This window comes from Xenia sp. Carnegie-2017, unplaced genomic scaffold (assembly GCF_021976095.1).
Source record: "Xenia sp. Carnegie-2017 unplaced genomic scaffold, XeniaSp_v1 HiC_scaffold_14, whole genome shotgun sequence".
Taxonomy (NCBI): Eukaryota; Metazoa; Cnidaria; class Anthozoa; order Malacalcyonacea; family Xeniidae; genus Xenia; species Xenia sp. Carnegie-2017.
Window position 1 is genome coordinate 9,317,012 of NW_025813447.1, and position 23,364 is coordinate 9,340,375.

At 36.2% G+C, this 23,364-nt stretch overlaps 5 protein-coding genes across 9 annotated transcripts; 2 read left to right on the forward strand and 3 right to left on the reverse strand.

Annotated features, from left to right (window-relative positions):
• The first annotated feature begins 195 nt into the window (after positions 1-195).
• Positions 196-3,267, forward strand: LOC124434704 (coiled-coil domain-containing protein 42 homolog). The gene is given in 12 exon segments (XM_046984604.1): positions 196-349; positions 445-550; positions 631-735; positions 811-896; positions 968-1,082; positions 1,165-1,243; positions 1,246-1,295; positions 1,389-1,424; positions 2,001-2,053; positions 2,128-2,196; positions 2,799-2,883; positions 3,060-3,267. Coding segments are annotated over 12 exon segments (930 nt in total). The 5' UTR covers positions 196-293; the 3' UTR covers positions 3,150-3,267.
• Positions 3,164-5,526, reverse strand: LOC124434715 (complement component C7-like). Its single transcript, XM_046984619.1, has 5 exons — positions 5,346-5,526; positions 5,081-5,208; positions 4,426-4,671; positions 4,117-4,156; positions 3,164-3,563 (listed from the first exon to the last, which is right to left on the reverse strand). The coding sequence occupies exons 3-5, from the start codon at positions 4,589-4,591 to the stop codon at positions 3,365-3,367; spliced, it is 405 nt and encodes a 134-aa protein (XP_046840575.1). The 5' UTR covers positions 4,592-4,671; positions 5,081-5,208; positions 5,346-5,526; the 3' UTR covers positions 3,164-3,364.
• Positions 5,527-5,950: 424 nt separating this feature from the next.
• LOC124434716 lies at positions 5,951-15,856 on the reverse strand. The gene is given in 15 exon segments (XM_046984621.1): positions 5,951-6,311; positions 6,397-6,453; positions 6,521-6,609; positions 6,876-7,109; positions 7,263-7,376; positions 7,454-7,687; positions 7,855-8,109; positions 8,176-8,355; positions 8,511-8,777; positions 8,780-9,988; positions 10,307-10,528; positions 11,393-11,553; positions 12,544-12,629; positions 15,506-15,564; positions 15,768-15,856. Coding segments are annotated over 11 exon segments (2,943 nt in total). The 5' UTR covers positions 11,514-11,553; positions 12,544-12,629; positions 15,506-15,564; positions 15,768-15,856; the 3' UTR covers positions 5,951-6,311; positions 6,397-6,435.
• LOC124434711 lies at positions 11,232-13,734 on the forward strand. Of its 2 annotated transcripts, none has more exons than XM_046984615.1 (2): positions 11,232-11,364; positions 12,978-13,734. In XM_046984615.1, the coding sequence occupies exon 2, from the start codon at positions 12,988-12,990 to the stop codon at positions 13,513-13,515; it is 528 nt and encodes a 175-aa protein (XP_046840571.1). In that variant the 5' UTR covers positions 11,232-11,364; positions 12,978-12,987; the 3' UTR covers positions 13,516-13,734. The 2 variants fall into 2 exon arrangements, with proteins under 2 accessions (XP_046840571.1, XP_046840570.1); XM_046984614.1 differs by lacking the exon at positions 11,232-11,364 and adding an exon at positions 12,253-12,329.
• A 114-nt stretch (positions 15,857-15,970) lies between the features above and the next one.
• Positions 15,971-23,243, reverse strand: LOC124434688. Of its 4 annotated transcripts, XM_046984577.1 has the most exons (11): positions 23,046-23,243; positions 22,018-22,137; positions 20,945-21,112; positions 19,953-20,819; positions 18,725-19,033; positions 18,227-18,403; positions 17,925-18,083; positions 17,521-17,679; positions 17,194-17,369; positions 16,784-17,088; positions 15,971-16,276 (listed from the first exon to the last, which is right to left on the reverse strand). In XM_046984577.1, the coding sequence occupies exons 1-11, from the start codon at positions 23,143-23,145 to the stop codon at positions 16,120-16,122; spliced, it is 2,697 nt and encodes an 898-aa protein (XP_046840533.1). In that variant the 5' UTR covers positions 23,146-23,243; the 3' UTR covers positions 15,971-16,119. The 4 variants fall into 4 exon arrangements, with proteins under 4 accessions (XP_046840533.1, XP_046840532.1, XP_046840535.1 ...); XM_046984576.1 differs by having other exon boundaries at positions 16,784-17,369; XM_046984578.1 differs by having other exon boundaries at positions 16,158-16,276; positions 16,798-17,369.
• Between the last annotated feature and the right edge of the window lie 121 nt (positions 23,244-23,364).

Sequence of the window (23,364 nt, forward strand, 5' to 3'; positions counted from 1 at the left end):
TTAAAGCGATACTTTTCGTAAAGTTTCTTTTTCGGTTTTGAAAAATGCAAGAGTTCATAACGATCCAGAGAGTCTGTTTAACCGTTTTATTTAAGGTTGAGAAATCAAAATTCAAATCGTAATCTAAAAGGTTTTTATATGTACGAGTTATTGACCCATTGTCATTTGGTCGGTGCTTTAAGTTGCCTAGTTACAAAGACGCCATCTTCATTTAAATAAGTCTACAAACAACTAGTTTGTTTGATTAATCTTCTTCTTTGTCAAAACAGAAATCGTCGATTTTGTTTTAAAAAATGAGCGTTAATTTAGAAGATTACTTCAGGACCGTCTTTGAAGACAAACTCTTGGTGTAAGTGTTAATTGTCTGCGATTCTATTTTAAAATATCAATAGTCCAGTTCAAAAGAAGAAAATTTACCTCAAATGATATCATTTTGTTTCATAGTAAAATGCCTGAGCGTGAGGATGATCAACTCACTCCTGCAACGCGACTTCTCGAGAAACGAAGAGAGATGGCTGAAGTAGAACAAGCATTGACAGCACAAAAAGAAGTCGGCTAAGTTAATTCGTCTGGACTCTGGAGTTGAAGTAATTTGATGAAATTTTTTCTACTTCGATCATGAATTACTAGGAATTTCAAATGAAAATGGAAAGCTTACAGCAAAGAAGAGAGGAGTTGGAGAGGAAAGAATACCAATTGAAAGAATCTCTGTTAAAATTTGATAAATTCTTAAAGGTAATAAAACTACGTCCTTTGAAGTGAGTGGTATTACCAGTGCTATGACTATACTCTTTTTTTAAATTTTCATAGGAAAATGATTCGAAACGGGCAAGAGCTCTGAAAAAGGCCTCTGAAGAACGAGAAATGAGGCGAGGAAAGGAAAAGGAAATATGCCGGTTGGCTATGTTTTTTTGAACACTGGAGTAAGTTTATATTCAATAACATGCTTTGTGATTCGAAAAAAAAGGTTAAAAGAAGAGACAGCGAGTTTGATCAAAGTACGCGACAGAATGAAAAAAAAATTATCGAAATTCGTTGTTTTTCAACAGTATCTTGACAAGGTGCTGGAAAAGGCGGAAGAAGTATGTACACAGACGTAGCTAATGAATTTAACACAAACAAGAATTCGGAGAAAAACATTATGAGGTCTTTTTGTTTTCTTAGTTTCAGGAGATTCGTGAAATCATTGCTCGCTACGACACGCTCACAGCCACACATCAGGATCTTTTCGAACGGGAAACTAAAATCAAGAAAAATACGAAAAGGAGAGAACAAGCCTTATCAAATTCACTGAAGTAAGTAAGATTGTCAATTTTAAATAAAGTCTTCTTTAAATGCACAAGCACAGCGTTGCAATTTCAATTTTTTCAACTTTCTTCTTTATAAAGGAAAAAAACAACGAAGTTTTGAACTACAACAACCAGGTATTTTAAAAACGCTGAAAAAAGTTCAATGGCTCAGTATTTGCAGCATTCAAATACTTTTTTTAAATGCATAGAATAGATAAGTCCTATGAAGAAAGTTTAAGAGGTCAAATGTATATATATATATATTAGGGAAAACTTCACCAAATAACTGGAAACTTACATCTCCAACCACCCAAAACCATCGTATGTACAAACTCTGCTTACCAGAAGAAGTTTTCATCGTCTTTATTTACTCCAAAAAAGATATAATCATCGCTTAATCAAAAGCAAGGAAAAATTTTTGGTGAACATTTCTTATAATGAACGAGAAAAGTCTCTTTTCCAACCCCCTCCCTCCCCCACTCTTTTTTAACCATTTACACAAACAAACGTTGAAAAAAGTTCAACAGCTATTTGCAGCTTTCAAGTACTTTTTTTAAAGGCATAGAATAGATTTAAAAGCTTTGTTGCATTGTGTAAGAGTGAACTTAAAATACATCAATAATGGCCGTCGACCTCTCCCGTCTCGAGGCTACCATTGTTGTCGACTTGAACTTGTGAGTAATAGTGATGATAAAATTCTTTGAATTGTAGCTTGCACAGCTTCAGACGGAGTTGGAGAAAACGCAGAGTGTTGCTGTAAAATGGTTTGTCCAATGGATCTTACGTTGTAAATCACGAACGTTTTCTTTCAAATAATTGGTTTGAATGTTTTCTTTAGGGAGTCAGAATGGACACATATCAAAACTACAGCGGCTAAAAAAACTTTGTTGTTGGGAAGAATTAAAATGTACGTATACGCAATAGCCGTTGAAAAGTGAAAAAAAATATTACAAAACGTTTTCATTCATGAACATATCTACCATTTTGGTTTGTCCAGCAAACGAAGCTAAAAATTTTGAAATGGATCGATTTTCTTGAATTCATATTAATGTTTGAGGGTAGAAACAAATCATTGCAGCATCCTATACAGAACGAGCCAGGCAAAGTTAGCCCTCTTTTCCTCAACATATATATGTAGCATGAACACCACGCTTAAAAAACATTGAACAAATCACATATCTATATTTTTCCCAATCCATGATGATTCATTAGAAAGCTTTGCGCTTCGGTTAATTTAGAATGCTTTCCCCGTCTGTACTGATGTAATGTAGAGTTTTGAATTCAGTTAAAATTTCCAATAATCAAGATGGCTTCACTTTGACGTCATCAGTTCTCACACGTCTTAAATAACTATCCTACAACGATAATTGTCATAAAGCTAGATAGAGATGGGTTACAAAGATATAACGAGTAATGTTTTATTGAAATCGGTGATTGACATTTGTCGGCAAAGAATGATCACGTCGTTATATCGACAGTAATAATACTCCATAACTAATTTTTTCTTAGGGCAACGCACAATCTCTTCATGTTGGTCAATGGACAGTTGAAAACTACGGTTGTCATCGAAAATACAGAGAAACAGCTGGAGAAGGTAAGAGATCCACCTCCTACACTTTGTTAACCTGAAACTCAAAAAAGTCTATGTGGAACAACGCAGTTATTAAATGCAGTGAATTGTGTCTTGATAATTCCATAATCATCCTTGTACTAATCTTCATCGCTGAGACAGACCTTGCTCATTCACAGTTTCTTAATTCTTGTTTTAAGATCCAAACTTTCATTCAAGATCTTTCGCAGATCACGCAAGATATCAAACGCGGGGAGAATGGCGCGACCACGTCAATGACGTCAGTTTAATGTAGGCAATTAAATGGTGATATGACGCTCGAATTGTTAATGAATCGTTAACGAGATTAATTAATTTACATTGAAATGCATGTTAATTGTATATTACGAGTATTAATTTACAACAAAATTGTTCGATTTTTGTTTATTTTACCAATTATATTTGACAAATTTCCTTGGCGCCATTGAGATGGAACAAAACAGTACGAGAAAATCAATTTTCTCATTTAACAGTTTGATACGCATTTTCGTGATTCGGACGCTGGTCCAAACTTCGAGCAATCTTTACCTCCTCCAGACGGTTCTGGGTTGGTACATGTCCTTATTCTCGTCTCAACCCCCTCACCGCAGGTTACGCTACAGGGTGCCCAATCTCCCCAATCAGAATAGAAACCATCGCGAGAGACAACATTATTGCCTAGGAACCTGTGTTGAAAAACTTTTTAGAATTATTAAATCATGTACATTCATGTTTAGTTTGTTTCGAATCTCAGGATTTAGGCTCACATGACATTGAACTGACGTAAGCAGAAAAACTTTCAACAATACTATTCAGATAGACCAGTGGTCTCCAAACTTTACAGCCAGAGGGCCACATGAACTTTCATCCAGCATGTTGAGGTCCGACGAACCGTATACCGCTGGTCAACGATGAAGTATTTACACTTCTCTTCTTAAAATCGCCGACATTCATCATCTACTTTTTTTCTTTTAATGAAGCATTGAAATATAAAAATTTCCACTTTATCCTTCAGCTTTTAAATTTTGCAATGCGCTTGAAACGGAAGTAGGAAGTTGGGACAAAATTGATGTAATGCTAGTTGGCTTGAGTCATAACGTGAACTTTCTGCACAAAGTTTATTTTGTTTAATATTATTATTTTTCGTGTCACTGCGGGCCGGATTGAGGCCTAACGGGATCAGAGTTTGGAGACCCCTGAGATAGACCAATGAGAAAGATCTATTTATATTTAACGCACCTGTAAACCTCGTTGACGTAAGGTCCACCAAGACCATCACCTTCAATAGAAATAATTATATTTTTAATATCCATCAATAATCAGCACTACCCTTCGATATACGTGAGCGACAGTGAAGATTCAAAATGATTTTCGCTCGTGCAACGCTTCTTCGCGACTTGCAAGAGCAAGGGAATAATGTAAGGGTTAATGAATGTTTCAGTAAGATTATCACTTATAATTTGCAGAATTTATCAACTATCAGTCTATCATACCAAGGGTTACACATTTTAATTCCACTTGTCCAAATGAGTTCAAGGTTGTACTTACCATGACACAAGTTAGACATGCCGAAATGGTCATACTTCCTTTCCCCATCTTCTTCGGCCATGCACTCCCCGCCATTTTGAAGGGCGAAGATTTTCATTTTCATGTCTAACGCAGCTTCAGCGCACTTCATGAGTGCGTTTGTTCGAGCCTCGCCGTGTCCGTCCATGAGAAGAGGATGTTTCTTCTCAAGAGGAAGCAGTGCTTTATGATCAAGAGAGTCTTTCCAACACCCGATGCTTTGGAACTCTGCAAAAAATATCGACCTCCATATCAATTTTCATCACGTTCATATTCTGGCCATTGAGAAATCAACAAAGATACTTGAGAAATAAGAGATTTTTCAAGGTAAAAACTTTTTCACGGAAGAAGATTTTTTGGGTAAAAACAGAAGATTTTTCAGGGTAAAAATTTTCCCAATGTTTTAGGGCACAACTAAAACAAAGTGATTTTACTCATAACTAAATTTAGTTCCCGTGACATTTCATAAAAACATTTCTAAAATATTCCAAAGCTTAACTTAAACTTGCTGTTACTTAGAGGTATAGTTCCCATAAAAGCAATAATCTTCAAGTGAGAGTTGTTAAATCCTAAAGATGCCCCGGAAGTAGTAATTCGTCACAGATGATTTTTGTCCTTTGCAATCTATCCGACTTACCATAGTTTTGATCTGAAATATTTCGTCTCTATTTGGGTGCAGTTTCTCAAATGACGGTTTCGCAAAACACACAGCAATCGTAGCAACAAAAACTGCTATTTTCCTTCGAAAGCTTAGCATTTCTAAAGCTGAGAAAATTGAAACAGATATTTAGTGCTGATTGTTTTATTTTCAACAGTTAACAGGAATTGCCTATTGTTCATTTAACAAATACAAGCAAAAACAGGATGAAGTTATGAAGAAAATTTCGTTGATTCAAGCTTACCTCTTTACGGGACCACAAAAATGCCACTTCAAAGTAGACAAGAACTTCAATAGCAACACGGTAAAACTTTGAAAAATGTTATCAGTGAATGAAACTTTTAACCATTTTTTAGCAAAGTCTAAAACGCAGCGGGTACCAGCAGTGTGGAAAAGATCGATCTATTGACTCGTCATCTCATGCTTGCAACTCGATTGAAAGCTATGTAAAGTCGCGCGTGCGCAAAAACAGTTCACTACGGGATCTTAAAACTTATGCGTTCATCGAATGACTTTGAAAAACAACATATTGATTTTTTTGTTGATTTTGCCGAAGTATAAATTGTGAAACTTTTTTCTCCACATTTTTTAAGTACAATAGGATTTATTTATACAGGAATAGACGAAAGGATCTCCACCCAGCCCTCTATAATTAGGAGAATCAGGAGAGCAAAGGTCATTCTATATGAGAAATGAATTGACAACACCATTGCATGTCAAGCATTCGCAAAGCTGTAAATCTAAGTTACTTAAAAGCACGATCAAAATAGTGGCACACCAATAACGACTCCTTGAACATAACTAAACCCTTCAACTGCGAAAATGCCGCCTTAATGCCAGTAGCCAAAATTAAGCAAAATGTGCAATCAAATTTTATTGAATTCACACCATTAGTATAGTACATACAACCATATACATTCCCGCACACACACAACGGGAGATAAAATTTAAGCACAAAAGTTTAACCTGCGGTCCAAAATACTTCTTTGATAGTTTTTTGTTTAGCAAAATTTTCACAACAGCTAAAGTGCCGTCAGATAAATGGGTTTGTGTAAAGCAATCAAGAGCAATTTACCCAACACAAAGAAAAAGGCGAACAGGTGTCAAAGTTTTGGAGAACGTTTCTTTAAAAATCCGCATACTCACAAAAGTAATTTGAAATCAACCAGAGCAATGATCAGACGGTGGTCGAGTTCTCCCAAAACGCATCCTTAAGACAATTGTGGAAATATTAGTTTCAAGACGCATACCAACATTTACTACACTATAATATTGTACTGAACATTATAACTCACCAACTGGGTTTTAATATTTTTTCTGATCTCTCGATTTCTTCAAGTCTTTTTTACGCCCTATAAAGCAAGAAGCTTGTTGATACAAGAAAATGCTATGGCATATTTAGTACATCAACGTTTCTACCTTGTTTAATTCGAGTGAACTCCAACTTGATCTTACAGACAATGAACTTGACGAACGTTTCCGAATTGTTTTGGGGTTGTTTTGACTAACTGAAAAAATGTAACATTCAATATTCTTCCGTTGTCTCTCAATACTTTTGAAAATGCAGCAAGTTAATCCATTAAGGTGCACTTGTTGTGATAGTCAAAGATATAAAAGCTATAAAATCTAATCAATCATACCTGTAATATTCAATATGTAAATAGCTACATCTCAGTTTACAATATTTTCTACAGATTGCCTTGTCACATATCTTATCACATAACTTTATATTCCAAACTTTGCTGTATAAACACGTAGAAGAGGAGAATCTTACCGGTACATGCATAATTACAGTCCTTAGCCTGATACGTAATTCCATGACACGTCCGCCAGCCGCTCTTTGCTTTAATACACGAACGACGCCTTGTTCGACGTCCCAATCCACAAGTCGTCGAACACATGGACCAGTTCTCCCAAGCCGTAAAATATGGAGCATTTAAGGTTCTCAAGTCAAGCCTAGGCCCATACTTCCAGCCAGCAAAGTTTGGTGAAAGTTGTCGTCGATTGCCTGGAATATAAAATATCTGCAAAATTGGCGGGAACGTCATGTAACACTTTATGTCTTCACATACACAAATATTTCATCACATAAGCAACACAGCAACCTCAACAACATAACCGATCAGAGCATTCAAATACGCTCATGGTCATGCGTACTAACCTGCTACTGTATTTTTCCGAAAACCGGACTGAATTCTGGGATAGCGATAGGTCATAATATTCTTCCAGGCGGAATTTGCAGGCATGTAGGCAGATTGTGTGATCAGTTTTTGTGCTTTATCAAAAATACAAAAGATGTTATTTATGAAGTATTTCGTTGACTACTGTGAGACACATCTCAATACGACATACGTTTGGAAATGCCACATATTTTGTCAACATCTCGTGAGTGTAGGTAACGCTGGTATATTGAAAGGTCACTCGCCCTGAATCGAGCGAAAGTAGATTCAGGATAACTGTTTGCTCTGCCAAGCATAAGCTTCGTGTTGTCATCGGAGGTATGGCATCCTGGCGTATGGCAACCAATGCACTGATCGTCATTATCTGCAGTTCCAACGAGCTTGCAGTTGATGTACATGTTTAGCACTAAAAATAGTAGCTAGATGAACGACAAACTTTATGCCATGTTACTATACAATAGTTAGAAAAAATCACTGATAATTTCATATCATAGTGAGATCAACTATCTTGATCACTTCATTCTTAAGTGAAGACAATATACGTGGAACCAATATATTTCTTCAACCTCTAACCTCCATGTTTGTTATAAGCCACCACGACGTCCTGCCATTTGCCTGTCACCAAGGGGACAACCACACAAAACGCCATATCTTTGATGGCAACATCAGCTCGTAGTTTATTGTTTATAGTGTACAGCGACACCCCTCGGGAGTTGAATGATGATGCACCGCTGTCCAGTATATACCGTGGGGTATGATACATGGAAGCTGAAGGATGAACGTTGATTGTCATTTCGATGGATATACCACTGGTACACAAACTGGGATCTAAAGGGATTCAAGAGAACATCAAGCATCCTTCTTCAGATAGAAAGGATTGATACTATCTCTCACCGCTTATACATGTGCCATCATAAGAGCCACCATCCATGTATGTTGCCGCTCCATCAAACCCAATTGAAGTACGATGCATTCGGATTCCACCCACAGCAAAAAATTTCTTTCTCATACTCGTGTCTTCCACCTGTCCGCGTCTTATTTGATTCAATATCCAATGATAAGTTGGTCTTATACCTATCATGAATAGAGCAAAACAGAGGAAATTTTGCTAATTATTCCGACGTTTTCGTGGAATAATGGAGGTACATTCTTGATGCGTGAAACAACCAAAAATCTCATGCTAAGTAACACAAAGATACTCAAAGTAAAAGTCAGTATTCACAGCTAACCTTCCACATCCTTTTCAGTACTAGATCTCTGTATGGCAGGCACACTATTCGCAACCTGTGTCGCAAATTGATTGATCATTCCCCTCGGGGCCAAATAGCTAGGGCGACCAATACCTTGGCTTGAAAGCATTGACTCGGGATGTAAGGTCCCGGAGGATAATGCTGCAGAATTACCATATCCCAAATAGGGGCTTATAAGACCAGCGTAGTCGTAAAGTTTGTTGGTCATGTAATTTTGCCTCATTCTTTCCCAATTTCTATTTAATAAAACTGCCTCATTTCACGTTGCTTTTTCTTCCGCACCATGAGAGCTGCGTTGTTATTAAAATTTTCATATGAAGCAATACTTGGACGGTTGGATATAATTGGCTGTATAAATGGTCTAGGACTTGCTACTTTTTTTGGAGTTGTAGCGCTGTTGGAGAAAGAGCCAAAGGATTTCGCATGTCCATTTTGAGATTGCAAATTAATTAAGGGTTCAGGTTCATGTTGATATATTGGTTTGAGTTGGTTGTTGTTATTGGGTAATGAGGTGGGTTTTGAAAGAACCAATCTAAGAAGAGGTTTTCTTGTTTCATGTTCTGTTTTATTGCCTGCAACGATACTGCCGTTAATACGACCACCACGTATTACCACCCCCTCTCCAATTTCACCACCTAACACCTCTCCTCCCAAAATAGTTCCTCCAGTTACCCTACCATCCCATACTATCCCACCCAATAGATTTCCACTTTCCATTATTCCACCTTTTAGGATACCTCCATCAACTATGCCACCTTTTAACACTCCACCCTCAACGCCTCCATTTTTCAAAACACCGCCTTCGACCATGCCCGAAGACACGTGACCACCTAAAATTTTTCCACCGGATATTAAGCCTCCAGTAATGTTGCCCCCGCGAATCAAGCCACCTTTTACAGTTCCATCATGAAGAAACCCTCCTTCCATATTACCATCTTGAAGAATACCACCGTCTACAAACCCGTTTGACATATGCCCTCCCTTAATCACACCACCACGGATGGTACCACCAGAAATTAGCCCTCCAACAATTTCCCCACCAAAAATATTTCCCCCAGTTATTTTTCCTCCAGTGATTTGCCCTCCTTTAACATTAACAGCTGCTCTAGAATTTTCTTCGATTTTTCCCGTCAAATTTCTTGGATTCAATTTTCTTTCTCCCTCATCTAAGTGATCAAAGGTCATTGAAAGGTTGCCCGTTTTTTGTGACTTTTCTGGGAAAAGACTATCCGATTCTCCAACGTTTGAGCTCTTTGGAAGTATATTTTTGCCGTCTACAGTATCGAAAATTGACATTGCCTTTACATCACTTGAAAGTTCATTTAAAATAGAGTCATTTTGAGGATAATTTTGTGATTCGTTGACATCTAACTCTGTTTCTGTCGAATCCGCAATTTCTGTTGAGTCATTGCTAATTGAATGATCATTCTCTTCAGGCAAGATTGTGTCAATCTTTCCTAAAAATAGAAAATCAGACAGCAAGTGCCAAGAAGTTGTGATCGTTTATCTGCCCTTCTACACATTTAGCAAAGTACCAAAAGGATGGCATTTAGTGATAAAAAATATTGAATTCTGAAAACAACATCGGTTGCTCAAACTAAAGTCTTTATCAAGCACAAAATGTTCAGGAAGTGATTGCAAGAAATGAAATTGAAAATATTTCAGCTTTCAGAACGTTAAATGATTGATTAAATTTTGAATAGTCGAAGATTTTGAGTAAAAGCAGAAACAAACATTAGTAATTACACAGCTATTCAGCCAGTAACTCATATCACCTTCTTCAGTCAGCGAAGGTAGACGAACAGGTTTCGAATTTTCCTCATGGCCGTTGTCAGAAGCGTTCACGTCATGATCAAACACAGACTCGTCCCCATCAAGTTCTTTTAAGACGGCTTCCTTCACGGCTTCTGGATTGTTGACGCCAAATGAATCAGCTTCAATATCTCCAGAAGACTCAGCATCATCATTATTTGCGTTTTCGAAGGAACCAGTTTCATCTGCAGAAGAAATAAAACACGTAAGGTCTGTTTCAAACATCGAATATTTCATGGGCCGAATAAATTAGAAAAAGTCAATATATGTGATCTAATATTGTTTTTCTTTTTTGTCTTTAATTCACTAATTCACAAGAAGTTTCACGACGGAAGCGAACCATTGTGTGATGATCAAATATTCTGCATAAAAATCTCAGAGAATGTGAATTTGAACTTAAGAGTTACCAACAACAACAATTTCTAGGTGTTAAATTCCTTTGTTGTATCTGTAAAGACTTTAATAATATTTCATTGGTCATATTTTCAATGCTGTCTAGTTCGATTGTTTTGCCTTCGTCTTTTAAGTTCTGAACTTTGATCAACAAAATTTAATCAACGTAGTTAGCGTCAACGATTGACAAACTTCCCTTGGATTTAAACATAATTTTATCGTTGCTGGCGAGAACGGTATTCGCGACAATGAAATCCAAAAACATTCAGTTTGGATTATAGGATTAACAATTCATTGAATCCACCATAAAAAAGTGATTCAAGTACGTTTTCAAGCTACTTTTTTTTAACAACAATGCAGTTAAACAAGCTTGTAATGACGATGGCATGCATGAGCGAAGCTCATTTCTTCTTTGAAATGTTCAATTTACAGAATTGTGGCCGACGAGAGACTACCTAACGAAGTTTAACGACGTGGGCTGAATTGTATAATGATGATTATAAACAAAAGACAACGAGCACAGTAGCTGAGATATAGTGCGTCAGTGCAGGTTGTGATAAATGAACAACACGTGAAGAGGAATATAATCTTTGTACTTCCTAAAATGCACACTGAACGACAAGTATCGGTGAGATTATCGATTTTTGCAAACTGACCTTTTTTAATAGCACGATGCTTGCTGACTTTTCTTTTATGAAGCGGTGGTGAATTGCTTGCCACTGATATGACGATATTTGCAAAAAGCAAGACAGAGAGTAGAAGTAGTCCAAATTTCATTTCTGATATTTTTTAAAAGAATAGCTAGATCTCGTCCTTTCTATACAAAATAAAACATGAAATTAAGCCATACATCATCGCGCAAAGTTGAAAGAAGTACAGACGTGAAAATTCACAAATGAACAACCTGTATAGTTAAATTGCAGTTACATATTTTACGTTAATAGCTATTTCATATAAATATAATACTTAAAAAACTCGTCTACATTACTAACGAAATCTACAAAAATAATTTAAAACAATGAAAAGGAAATATGAAAATCTTTTAATGGAAAAATTCTTACATTAAATACGCTATATAGCCATCGTCTTATAACAACCGGCTATCAGAGATATATGTTGGCACTCATGCATGCGCGAACTTCCCTGCATTTTACACTGTAAATGTTTGGACGAAATACAATGTTTTATAGTCGGGCAAAAATCAATGTGTCAACGCTTGCAAAAGATTCAACTTGCTAAACGGTTTTTTAATGAAAAGGTTTTTCAAACTATAGCCTATCATAGCTATATATGTTTTCTGAAATCCAAAGCGATCATAAATTAAACAAGTGAATCAATTGAGAAATATTGTACAGACAGTTCTGTTGAAAATGTATGAAAAAAAGCGAAGGCAAATGGCTTTCGATATTTGTATTTATGAAAGGAGGATGTTGCTTACAAAAGACTGCACAAGTAATCCGTTAGTTATTGCTCAGTCCACCAGCAAAATACGTGATGACTTTCAGGTAGTAAATTAATAATAAATGAGTAAGGAAATGAACATAGGGGAAGAAAAAGATTTGTGTTGTGAACAAAAAATCATTCAAGCTTTAAGTAAGTATGAAATTTTCTTAGCTACAGTTTTTATTATTTCTGCTTGAAGAACAGTAACATAAAATTTAGCTATTCCTCGTGCGATTGCTGAAATTGTTAAAGAAAATTAATTTTTTAACTCGTGAGGTTTTATTAAAGAAACCATCAACGAAATTCTTCAGTTCTTTCAGAGTGTATTTAAAACTTAGTGAGAGACACATAGTGGCGAACTTACATAGCATAAAACTTTCAGGAAATTTACTCCATAGCTTTGGTCGTTAGTCCAATTGGTCCAAACCATGGCCACCATTCTTATAAATTCTAGTAAAGAAAAATCAAATTGATTGGCAAAGGTTTGATTCAAAATCATTCGTGTTTTATGGCATGGCATATACTCCACAAATCAATTTCGAGTCTCACTCTGCTTGCCATACATAAGTTCTTGTTTAAAAAAACGTAAGAGAAAAAACAAAACGAGAGCAGTCGGTTGTTTTAACAATAAGTTTCTCAGATCCATTGTGGAGATGGGTTGGAACTTGCAATTCAGCTTTTTCACAAAGCTGTTGGTAAAAAGTGTACAAGATATTTGTTTCATTCTATTTCAAAAATTGTATACGTTTAACAAAGCAATCGAATTTCTAACTATCATCTTTTTCATTCATCATTTAGAAAATCCACGATGTCAGTTATAAACAAGTGCTTCTTTGTCTTTGTTGTTTGTCATATTATATGCCACTTGACTAATGCAGACGAGAGCTTCGTTATTGAGGACTTTCGAGGCTATCCGATGTTTCGCGAAGATGAGATCCGGGGTCGTAGGACATTGGGGAATATAATGAATGCCATGGGTACAGATGATACAAAAGATTCTTACGCTGGACTGTTCGACAGTTATGGCGATTCGAGTGCACAGAAAAAATCAAAAACGGTTTTCACGAATGAGCAAGTGGATAAAGTTCTGGAAGAAGCGTTTCGAGAGGAACCATTTGACGAGGATATTAATGGTGTTGTACGAAATAATGTTGATGAGAGTATTTTTTCCAAGCATGCGCACGATGGCAGTATACCGCTGAGCATCATCGAGAATGAACAGAATGGCAATCCATATGCAAGAGACATTGTCGAAAATGAGCTAGTTGACTCGCCATTTTCCGTTATGGACACAGGAATGTCGATTGGCCGAAAATTCCGACATAAAGTTGTTTAGAATGGGCAAATACACGCCGATCGTAATCCAATCTTAGAACAGATATATATGTTTACACAAAAAGCCATGTTTTGTAAAAAGTAAATCCTTTAATACTGTACATAGGAGAGACTCGTTGAATATCATTGAAGATTATTGATATCAAAATATACAAAATGCGTTTGTGTGCGATAGTGATATGTATTCCCCATATGTGTAATAAATATTGGGTGATTATAATCGTTTTGTTCTTCCTATTATATATATTCTTCTTCTTGATGCATCCCCAGCATCTTTTTCATTAAGAATGATTGCAACTCCATGTATTAATAATTCAATGCTCAACACAATCGCAGAATGTTTTTTCAAATTTTCTCGTACGTGTTCCTTTGCTTTCAACATCTTGGCTTTTCTCAGAGATCATCACCTCCAATATTCTCTTCATCATTGATCAAGTAGGAGAGTGATCATAGTAATCCCTCTGATTTCCTCAGATCCTTCAAGATTTTTTGAGGTTCGTTCGATCACATGACATCTTCTGAGTTCTGTTATCGTGTATATCACAAAAAGCGAGGGTTTCTGGTCGCCTTTCACTCCTTAAAGACAAATTTTAAGGATTAAAATCACTTTTACCTTTCTGTAAATGATATAAGTAATTAAAAACCATTAGCATCTAATGCACAAAAAACGAATCAGAGATAATCCGTTTGGATTACTCAGTTCACCTAAATATTCTTTGGATAAAAAATCAACAAGACAATTTAAACCTTGATCGACAAGTTTAGTAAAAACTTCTACACTTTCTTACCTTTATACTCTTTCAAACTTTTTGAAAACAGAATAGCGAGGAGCTTTGAAATCATCTCCAACATGATATTTATTTAGATCACGGCGTTTAACTTCATCGATAAATGATGGTAAATTGTCTTCTGGTATTTGCTCAACAAAATCATTTTGCATATTATATATTCTTCCATCATCACCGTATCCTTCAGTATCTTCATTGATTTTTCGTGTTGTGTCCCCAGCGTCCTCTCCGTATCCCTCAGTACCATCAATGATTGGTTGTGTTGTGTCCCCAGCGTCCCCTCCGTATCCCTTACTATCTTCATTGATTGTTTCTTTCGTGTCCTCATTGTGATATCTCTCGGGTAAATGGGGGGATTTCCTATTTGGGACGAACAGTTTTTCCATTTTAATGTCGTTGATATTTTCTTGAATTCCAATGGCATTAGTATCTTGCAAATTTTCTTTAAAAAATCTTCCATTGTCACTTGTCACATAGTCATGTCCTTGGTTAGATAAGAATTGATCAGAATCCAAAGAAAAACGATCGACGTTTTCATTTCCTTTAAGGTTTAGATCGATGAAATTTCCAGGGTTTTTTTCATTAAATAAATCCATTTCGGTCAGGGGAGGATCTTTTTCATTCTCAAAATACGGTTTTGCAATATATATTTTGCCAGTTTTTAAATCATTAACGATACTTTGGGGTCCTTTGGAATCAACATCTACCTCTTCTTCTCTATTACGATGGGACGATTCTACTAAACTTGGAAACGTGAGATCGTCGTCCTCAGAAATTCTCTCAGATCCCCTTTCATCCTGTCCAGTATTCACTGGGAAAGCTCTCAATATTCCTTGATTCAAGGAATCGTCAGGTATTGCAGCAGTGACATCTGGTTCAGTTGTACTCGCAGTTAGATGAACACGTTTCGGTTGATCAAGAGATGAAATTGGGGAGTTTGACCTCAAGAAATGCTTATGGTGGTAATGCACGCGTCTGCCATTCTTTAACATTCCTGAAGCCATTTTTAAATTTACTATCTTTTCCAGTAGATCAACAGACGGCAGTTCTAGAATCGTCATGTTAAAAGTTATTCACAGCTTCGGTGTGTCACAACTACATACATTCATTTAAAATAAATGATATGCCCTATACCAATCAGAATCGAGAAATACCGTTGTCATTTCTTCGTAACATACGTAAATTCTTGTATGGAAAACATACCTTCACGATTCTCATTGCGTTCATTCTCGACTGCCTCCTTAAGGACATCCTCGTCATACCTTGAAATACAAAAATAAAAAATTTCTGACATAAATGAACACTAAGGCACATTCATTCACGCTTACATTGGGATCTGTAGATGAGAACTGCTGTATTTAATAACAGGTACACCCCCTAAATCAGACTCTTGAAGTTCATCAACAACAGAGCCAGACTGTTTTCCATATTCTTTAACAATATCGGTTGTTTTTTCTGAATTTACCTTTTCACTCTTCTTCAAATCATTTCGTATACCTTTCTTTCCATTTCTGAAAGTCTCAAAAAGTTTTTTCCATATTGAGATGTTGTAATTAACGTCTAATGTGTGCTCATTGCCAATTTTTCTGTCAAGGTTGTGCAGTGCCGTACTAGTAACATTTTCATAGAGAGATGTTAGTTGCTTCCTTTCTGTTGACATGTTCCGCGTTTCATTAACAAAAATGTCGGCACTCGTGAGCTTTTTCTTCATTAGAGCAAAAACTGAAATAGTCTTCTCGTCAACAAGATGTTTATTTCTATCCATCGTAGAAGTCGAAATATTATTGGTCTCATTTTGTTTGATGTCAGCAATATGGTTAACAACTCTGTGATAACTGTCGTTTCTCTTTCTTGATGTGGAGTTCACAGCAAGATTGGTAAAATTCAACGTTTTGTTGATAGCAAAAACGGTAAAATTCATCGTGCTGTTGACAGTAATGACCGCAAAACTCGACTTGTTGTTGATGACCAGTTCTGTAAAATTAAACGTTTTATTGACGACGAGTTCTGTAAAGTTAAACATGTTGTTGTTGATGATTGTAAAATTTGACATTTTGTCATTGCTATTCGCGTTACTTTCAAAGTTATCAGGAAGGCTTTTATTGTTGCCGTTGTTGCTGTTCATGCTTATGTTGTTGTTGCTGCTGTTGCTGAATGTGTTGTTGCCGTTGTTGTTGTTCATGCTGTTGTTGTTGTTGCTGTTGTTGTTGTTGATGCTGTTGTTGTTGTTGCTGTTGTTTAATTTGCTTGTTGTTGTTGTTGTTGCTGCTGTTGCTGAATGTGTTGTTGCCGTTGTTGTTGCTGCTGTTGTTATATGTGTTGTTGCTGTTGTTGTTGTTGTTGTTGCTGCTGTTGTTGTTGTTGTTGCTGCTGTTGCTAAATGTGTAGTTGCTATTACTGGATATGTTCATATAGTCCTTATGAAAACCAAGGGACGATATTTTCACGATTTGTTTATCTATGAACCAGTTATTTTTCAACCTTTTTAAATTTACCAAATCAACGCCTCCGTTCTTTTCAAACACATCCTTTTTATATTCGACGTTCGAAGAAGAATCGGTGTTTCCTTCTAGATCCGTATTTTCATCCCTAAAGGTTTTATTTCTTTTATACGATATCTCGTGAAAACCAGGCATCGACTTGAGCTTTTTACCCATTTTTTTCATCATTCTTGAATTATCTAAACCATTCGACATCGTGTCTGAATGAGATTCCTTCAATAAATCATTCCTGTTTAATGGCCCATAACTCCCAACAGATGCCTTGGACGATATGCGATGACGATTCTTAAAATATTTACTGTTGAAATTGTTGTGTGAGCTTCCATTTTTATAAAATTGAAGGGCCAAAATATTTGCAAGCCGTCTTATCTTCATTAACTCATTCCTAACCTTCTTTAATTTAGGTTCAATGGGTTTTTCGTACATCTGTTCTTTCTTATACTTCTTTAAATTTCTTTTAGGTTGAAAATGTAGCACATGAGTTTGGATTTCAGTTGCAGCATTTTCCGTCGAGAAAGTTGAAGGTTTCGGCAAGGAAGTTTGTTGAACCTCTTCGAACTTGTCTTCTGAAATTTAACGAAACTGAAGCGAATGTTCATGCACAAATAATCAACAAACAATATTAAGCATAAACATGCCAGAACATAAAAAAATTAAATCATAACCCAGCTCTGAACATTTTGGCATGGCGAAATTGTGTTGAAGCAACGAACAAACCTGTACAACCAATAACTTTTTGTCCAATAGCGTCAAAAAAGATTGGTTTACAACGGTAATCGGTGAAACATTTTGCAAGAGGATCAATGGAACACGTAGCAATCTTGCAAGGATTAAAACCACACATAACTTCTGACGATATCTGAAGAACATTGGATCCTGAAAAAGAAATCATTACGAAACAGGATGCATAAGAGCTCCTGAAAAAGAAATCAACATGAAACTGGATATCATAAGAACTCCTGAAAAAGAAATCAACACGAAACTGGATATCATACGAACTCCTGAAAAAGAAATCAACATGAAGAAAGATATCATAAGAACGCTCAATGTATGTTTCTCATCTACCTGACAATCAATTAAAAACCCCATCAAAACACCATTTTTCACTCAAAGTATATTACCTTTGCAATTAATTCTTTCCCAAGCATTGTTTACAAACAGCGGACGACATTTTGTGTCTACCAGACACTTGGACCCGTGTAGTTGACATTTTGCAAACAAACAAGGATCGAAGGAGCATTTCTTCTGAGCCCGGGGACGCAAGAACAGCTGTGACGAATCTGAACAAAGGTTTTCACGGAACCATATATGACAAAGGTTAAAAGAAAAGCTCTTGGAGATGAAATTTAACGTTATATGTGTCATTTCCTCCTCATTTTCTGAAAGTACCAAAATTTGTAACAAATTTACGTAAAATTTCTACCTTCGCACTTTTTCAAAACTCGTCCATTGTTGTCGAAAAATGTTGGATTACATTCAAAGTCTGCGATGCAAAACGCTTCAATGTTATGTATACAGCCAACACTCTGACACGGGTCAAAACCACACAGCATCCTTGGTGAATATGACGACAGTTTTTGAACAGCCGCCATTTTCTTCTCTGTAACGAATGATAAAGTTTATCAGTCATGTAATGGTTAAGATTAACACAAGAAATTGGATGGGAAATTTAAGCTACTTTGCTGGACGATCTAGCGTTCACATTTCAACCAATAAGAGCCCAGATATTCGACTAAAAAACCATTTTACCAAATAAATTTTTGACTCTGAAGATGACTATCGCTAAGGTTGTCGAAACGTCAGTCAACAAAAACAAAAACAGTCCTTCTCAGGACTATACCAACCTGGATGATCTACATTTAACAAACATGTTATTCATTTAGTCTTTCCCAAACTGGCCAAAGTAAGTCGTTTTACATACCTACAGTACAAGAAACCGCTGGACATTCACTTTGTTCTGTCATGGGCTCCAGACATGCGACATTAAAATTCCTCGCAACCAATCTTGCGCATTTTCGCAAACGAGACTTGACTGCACCTTTGCCGCATGTACGGGAGCATGGTCCCCAGGTCTCCCAAGACATGAGATCTTGCGCGGTTTCGTACTCATTCGAAATCTCCTTGGCTGCTGATAAGACTGATTTAAGTTTCTGCGATTTGTTTGAAGGCAATTGATGGAGGGCACAAGAACGTCGAAATTTGCGAGTGAGGAACGACGAAGACTCGTTCTCTACAAAAAAAGAAAAACACTTTGAATAAAGTATAGTATTTCCTTTATTTTGCCCCTGGAGTGGGGGGTTATGTTTTTGCTTCACATACCTCAATCACAGAATAGACATACAACTGAAGGCCCACTCGGCTAAAATCGTGGCGTATCTTTTCACTACGCATGCGTGACTTCCCAGCAAGATACTTTCGCAAATTCAATATGGAATCGTATTGCACGAGAATTCTATTTTACTAATAATTTACGATTAAAGCAAAAGTTTGCCGAAATTTTTACAGAGAGTTATCATTTTGTGAAGAAGATAAGGCTCCAAGCTTTTGTAGTGCAAAACGATATATTTATAAAAACATCTATATTTCCTATTGCGATCTAGCGGAAGTATCTTGCTGGAAGGCGTGTCTGCTTTAAAATTTGCTCCAGGAAAGTGGGGGACACGAACATCAAAGGTTCCGACACGAGTGGATCTTCAGTTAAGATATGTATTTTGTGCCTCAATATCAATTTCTATTCATTAAAATACCAAAAACCAGTGCGTACATAAGTGCGTTGTTAAAAAAGAAAAACATTGCAAAAACACGAAAAAAAAAATTTGTGTAAAATTTCAACACAAAGAAAGTGACTATTTTGATTTTCACATCAATTAATTTTAAACGAACTCTTATATTAATGAAAGTACCATTGGTATTTCGTTATGATTTCATCGTGAGATCAATTTTCAGGTGATTTTTGATTTACTGATGGTGGGGAATAAATAGAGAGTGGGGAGTTCCATTCCAAGTGGGGGTTTTAGAAGGGGGGAATAAATAGAGAAAATATGGGGTTAATCATTATATTAGCGAGGAAAAGGAGTAAACAGGAAGTTGTTTTTCAATCTTCCCATTTTTCCTATACTCTCTGCAAAAACTTGAATGAAAATTCAGACCTTTAACAAGTCTTATATTTTTCAACTTTTGTACAGGAATCCATAGGGTAGCTTGAGTAACTGCAGATGAGTTAAGATTGATAGAATTATCATATAACGCTTGCGCTGATGACAGATTTCTTGAGACCTTTGGAGAAATATCATCTTCACTAATATTTGAATTTTCACGAACAGTGTTTTCAATATTTTCCTTTCCAAGTCCAATCGAAATTTGACTTTCATTTTTGACAGCAACTGAATGACTCGTGGTGTCGTTTTCTTTGTGTGTTTTTTCTTTTCTCGCCGAGACATTCATTGCAGTGACAAAGAGTCTACTGTCATTGTATAAAAAGGTAGGATCGGTCAATTCAATCACTTCTATTTCAGATGATCTTGAATGAAATGGTTTTGAATGGTTCATATTCTTTGTTACAGCAGACCTTGTTGAGTTACTCGCTCCAATAGATGGCACAGCTTCGTCTGCTTCGGCATCAGAGTTAAAATCAGATTGATTGTACTCTAAGCCATTTAGCCACGAAATTAAGTTCAACCACGATTTATTTTGAATAGGATTCACCTTCTTATAGCCAACAGGTTTGGACGAAGTTTCGTTTATTGCATGTTTATAAAAGGAGTTATAAGTCAAGTTCTCCGGCGTTGTAATAAAGTTTTCTCCATTTAAAACTGTACTTTTATACGTGGAGTTATTCACATTGTTGTTTTTGGCAAGGGCAATGTCACTTTTAAGTGGGCTTATCGTCTCAATGCCAAGTTTCGCAGGATTTTGCATGTCTGGCAAAGAAGCAAAGTTGTCTGAAATTCCACTTGGTTTATCCGTAGGTGGTATGGATGTCGTTGTTTCCGAGAAAATGCTTGACGGAAAGTCATCTAGTACAAAATAAAATAAAATATCCTATTTCGAAACATCAATAGAAAACTAATGTGGTGTGGAAACCCATTGCACTTACTAACACATATATATACACGTCAAAAATCTCTATTTATGCACTAACCGTCAACAACTTCAGTCACGACTTCATCGTTCTTATCCACCACAGTCAATTTATGTCCCCTCTTTAACGCAACATTGTCAACGAGGTCAACGGCGCTTTGATCCGGAATTATGGTACGACGGTAGGCTGGGTTTTGACGAGGATTTATACTGTCGGTGTTGCGATGAACTATTGCAATTTAGTAAAATTACAAAAACAGTAACATACACTTCACAGATTGCAAGCGTCTGTGCTGATGATGTTCGTTAACACTTTGGGGGAAAATCGTTTACATAAAGTTCAACAATAATGCAATGAATGGTATTTATGAATGACTTAGCCCCATAGTAATAAATTGTCATGTAGGCGCAGATAATTTTGACTTTCACGCCCACTGATTTCAAAAAAGTTTAGTTTTAGTACAATACAATATAATACATAAGTTGGGCAATTTTTTCCATCTTCTACCCCGCAAAACAGCTAAGCTATAACTGAAGAAATGTTTCCAAGTAAAAATTAACAATGGGCAGTAGCACTGTCTGCATACAGTAGCACGAAACTTTATAATTTTTAATTGAGTCATTAAACTGTCCAAAGAGCATAAACGATGAAAATGAACAGGAAAAAACATCAAACCTGCACTTAGAAATTGACAAAAGCCCATGATTAACGCTAGTATTTTCCATTTCCAATGCAGAATCGTTCTATTATTCATTGCAAAGCCATCGAATACAAATTTAAAATTAGGAAAGATTAAGCACAGTAGACTTAACGCTGTAGGTCAACAAATTTTGTAGAGTTTTATGGTGAAATTTATCGTAAATCTTGCAAGTGTAGGCCCACAAATCATGACTGATCCAAAAATAAACAGCAGAACTCAATGAAGCGTGAGTTCGCCACCAAATATATGGCACAAGCCTAACATAAAAAATTTTTTTTTAACAATATTGAAGTTTATGTTGGTTGAAGCTGCAGTTTCTTTTATGGAAAAGAAATAAACGAAAGAAAAAACAAAGTGAAGAAAAGCGCTTTGTTGAAATAAATGTTCATCAAAACCCTCATACATTTGTAAACTTATTAAAAGATGATTTTACCTTTGGTCGGTAAAAAAACATCGTTTTCCATAACAACCTCGTAATTTTTGTCAACAATTTCACGTTGAATGTATTGGCGATCATAGCGGGCTGCCTCGCTCTCCTCGTAACTCAGTGGAGCTGCAAATAATGTGAAAAGATAAAAATATACGAAGAATAACGTCGAAGAATCAGTATTTATACACACACATATATATTCAAAAAGAACTGCTATGGCTTTGTCAGTCAAGTTGGATTGTGATGATTATCCTCTGCGCCAAAGATTGGATTTGTTGAATTCTTGACAGAAAGCATGCCTTACCAATGCAAAGCTGTAACTAAAGCAAGAGGATGATCCACCAGTTATAGAATATGCTATTGTATTTTTTGCTCTTTAAGTCCTACGTCTAGACTCATTAAAAGTCAGTTTTTATGCCTGTGAGCAGTTGTTTTCGAGTGCCTGTGTATTTTTAAGATATGATAAAGGATCGAAGTCGGAGTTAGAACAAGTTCCTATAGGCGCCCCTGATGTTTAAAGAGCCTCCGAACTACTGACAAATCATGACTTCAAGAAACAAAATTGTCAATATAGTGGTATACATTATTGTATTGGATGATCGCAGAATATGTTTACCATATATTACATCAAGCCTAGGAAAAAATGTCTATATGTTTATTTTGTAGTTTTATACCTTCACTTTAAGTCTAATTCAAGTTCACCGAGCCTTTAAATATGAGGCAGGTAAGGTTTCCCCAAATATTCTCCTAAGGGTCCCCCTCAAGTTTCGTTACTCACTGCTACATATAATTGCGATGCATTTCAAACTCGATTGAGTTCACGCATCTATGCTAAAGACCATTTAAAAAATTGACCATGGAGATTTCAGTCGTTTATCTATCAAAAATACAATAGCTCTGCATGTGAACGTCAATCAATTTCCCTTTTTTACTGTCCGTGCAGTATGCAGCTATAAGAGCGTCTTATTCTCGTACTGCAACTTCAAGTTACTAAAATTTAGCAAAAGATATAAGCCAAAACCATTACTTACCTGAGACAGTATTGCTTGAGTATAACGTAAAGTTGATGGTGGAATGGAAACAGAAGCCAAAGACGGCGAAGAGACTCAGCCAGATTCTTACGGATCTCATGGTTAACTGAAGAAAATAGGACAAGGCATTTCGACAATACAAGAGCAGAGACAAGAAAAACCATAAAACTCTTTGGACGCAATGATAATGATGTCGAAGTATTTTTTGCCAATAGTTGTTCAGTATGTAATTGTTTTAATATTGTTGTGCCACCTGTACTATATGCAATGGGTGTGGTCAAACTTGTCACATTGTATATAATTAAAAAATCATTTAGAT

What these genes read in the sequence shown, in the direction of transcription:
- LOC124434711 (XM_046984615.1), top strand. Translation starts at nt 12,988, where the DNA reads ATGTCAGTTATAAACAAGTGCTTCTTTGTCTTTGTTGTTTGTCATATT.
- LOC124434715 (XM_046984619.1), bottom strand. Translation starts at nt 4,591, where the DNA reads ATGGACGGACACGGCGAGGCTCGAACAAACGCACTCATGAAGTGCGCT. An exon ending in CATGTCTAACTTGTGTCATG is followed by an intron (nt 4,157 to 4,425) that starts GTAAGTACAACC and finishes TTTCTATTGAAG; the next exon opens with GTGATGGTCTTGGTGGACCT. An exon ending in TACGTCAACGAGGTTTACAG is followed by an intron (nt 3,564 to 4,116) that starts GTGCGTTAAATA and finishes TTTTCAACACAG; the next exon opens with GTTCCTAGGCAATAATGTTG.
- LOC124434688 (XM_046984576.1), bottom strand. Translation starts at nt 23,145, where the DNA reads ATGAGATCCGTAAGAATCTGGCTGAGTCTCTTCGCCGTCTTTGGCTTC. An exon ending in TGTTTTTTTACCGACCAAAG is followed by an intron (nt 21,113 to 22,017) that starts GTAAAATCATCT and finishes AAATTGCAATAG; the next exon opens with TTCATCGCAACACCGACAGT. An exon ending in GGAAAGAATTAATTGCAAAG is followed by an intron (nt 17,680 to 17,924) that starts GTAATATACTTT and finishes TTTCTTTTTCAG; the next exon opens with GATCCAATGTTCTTCAGATA.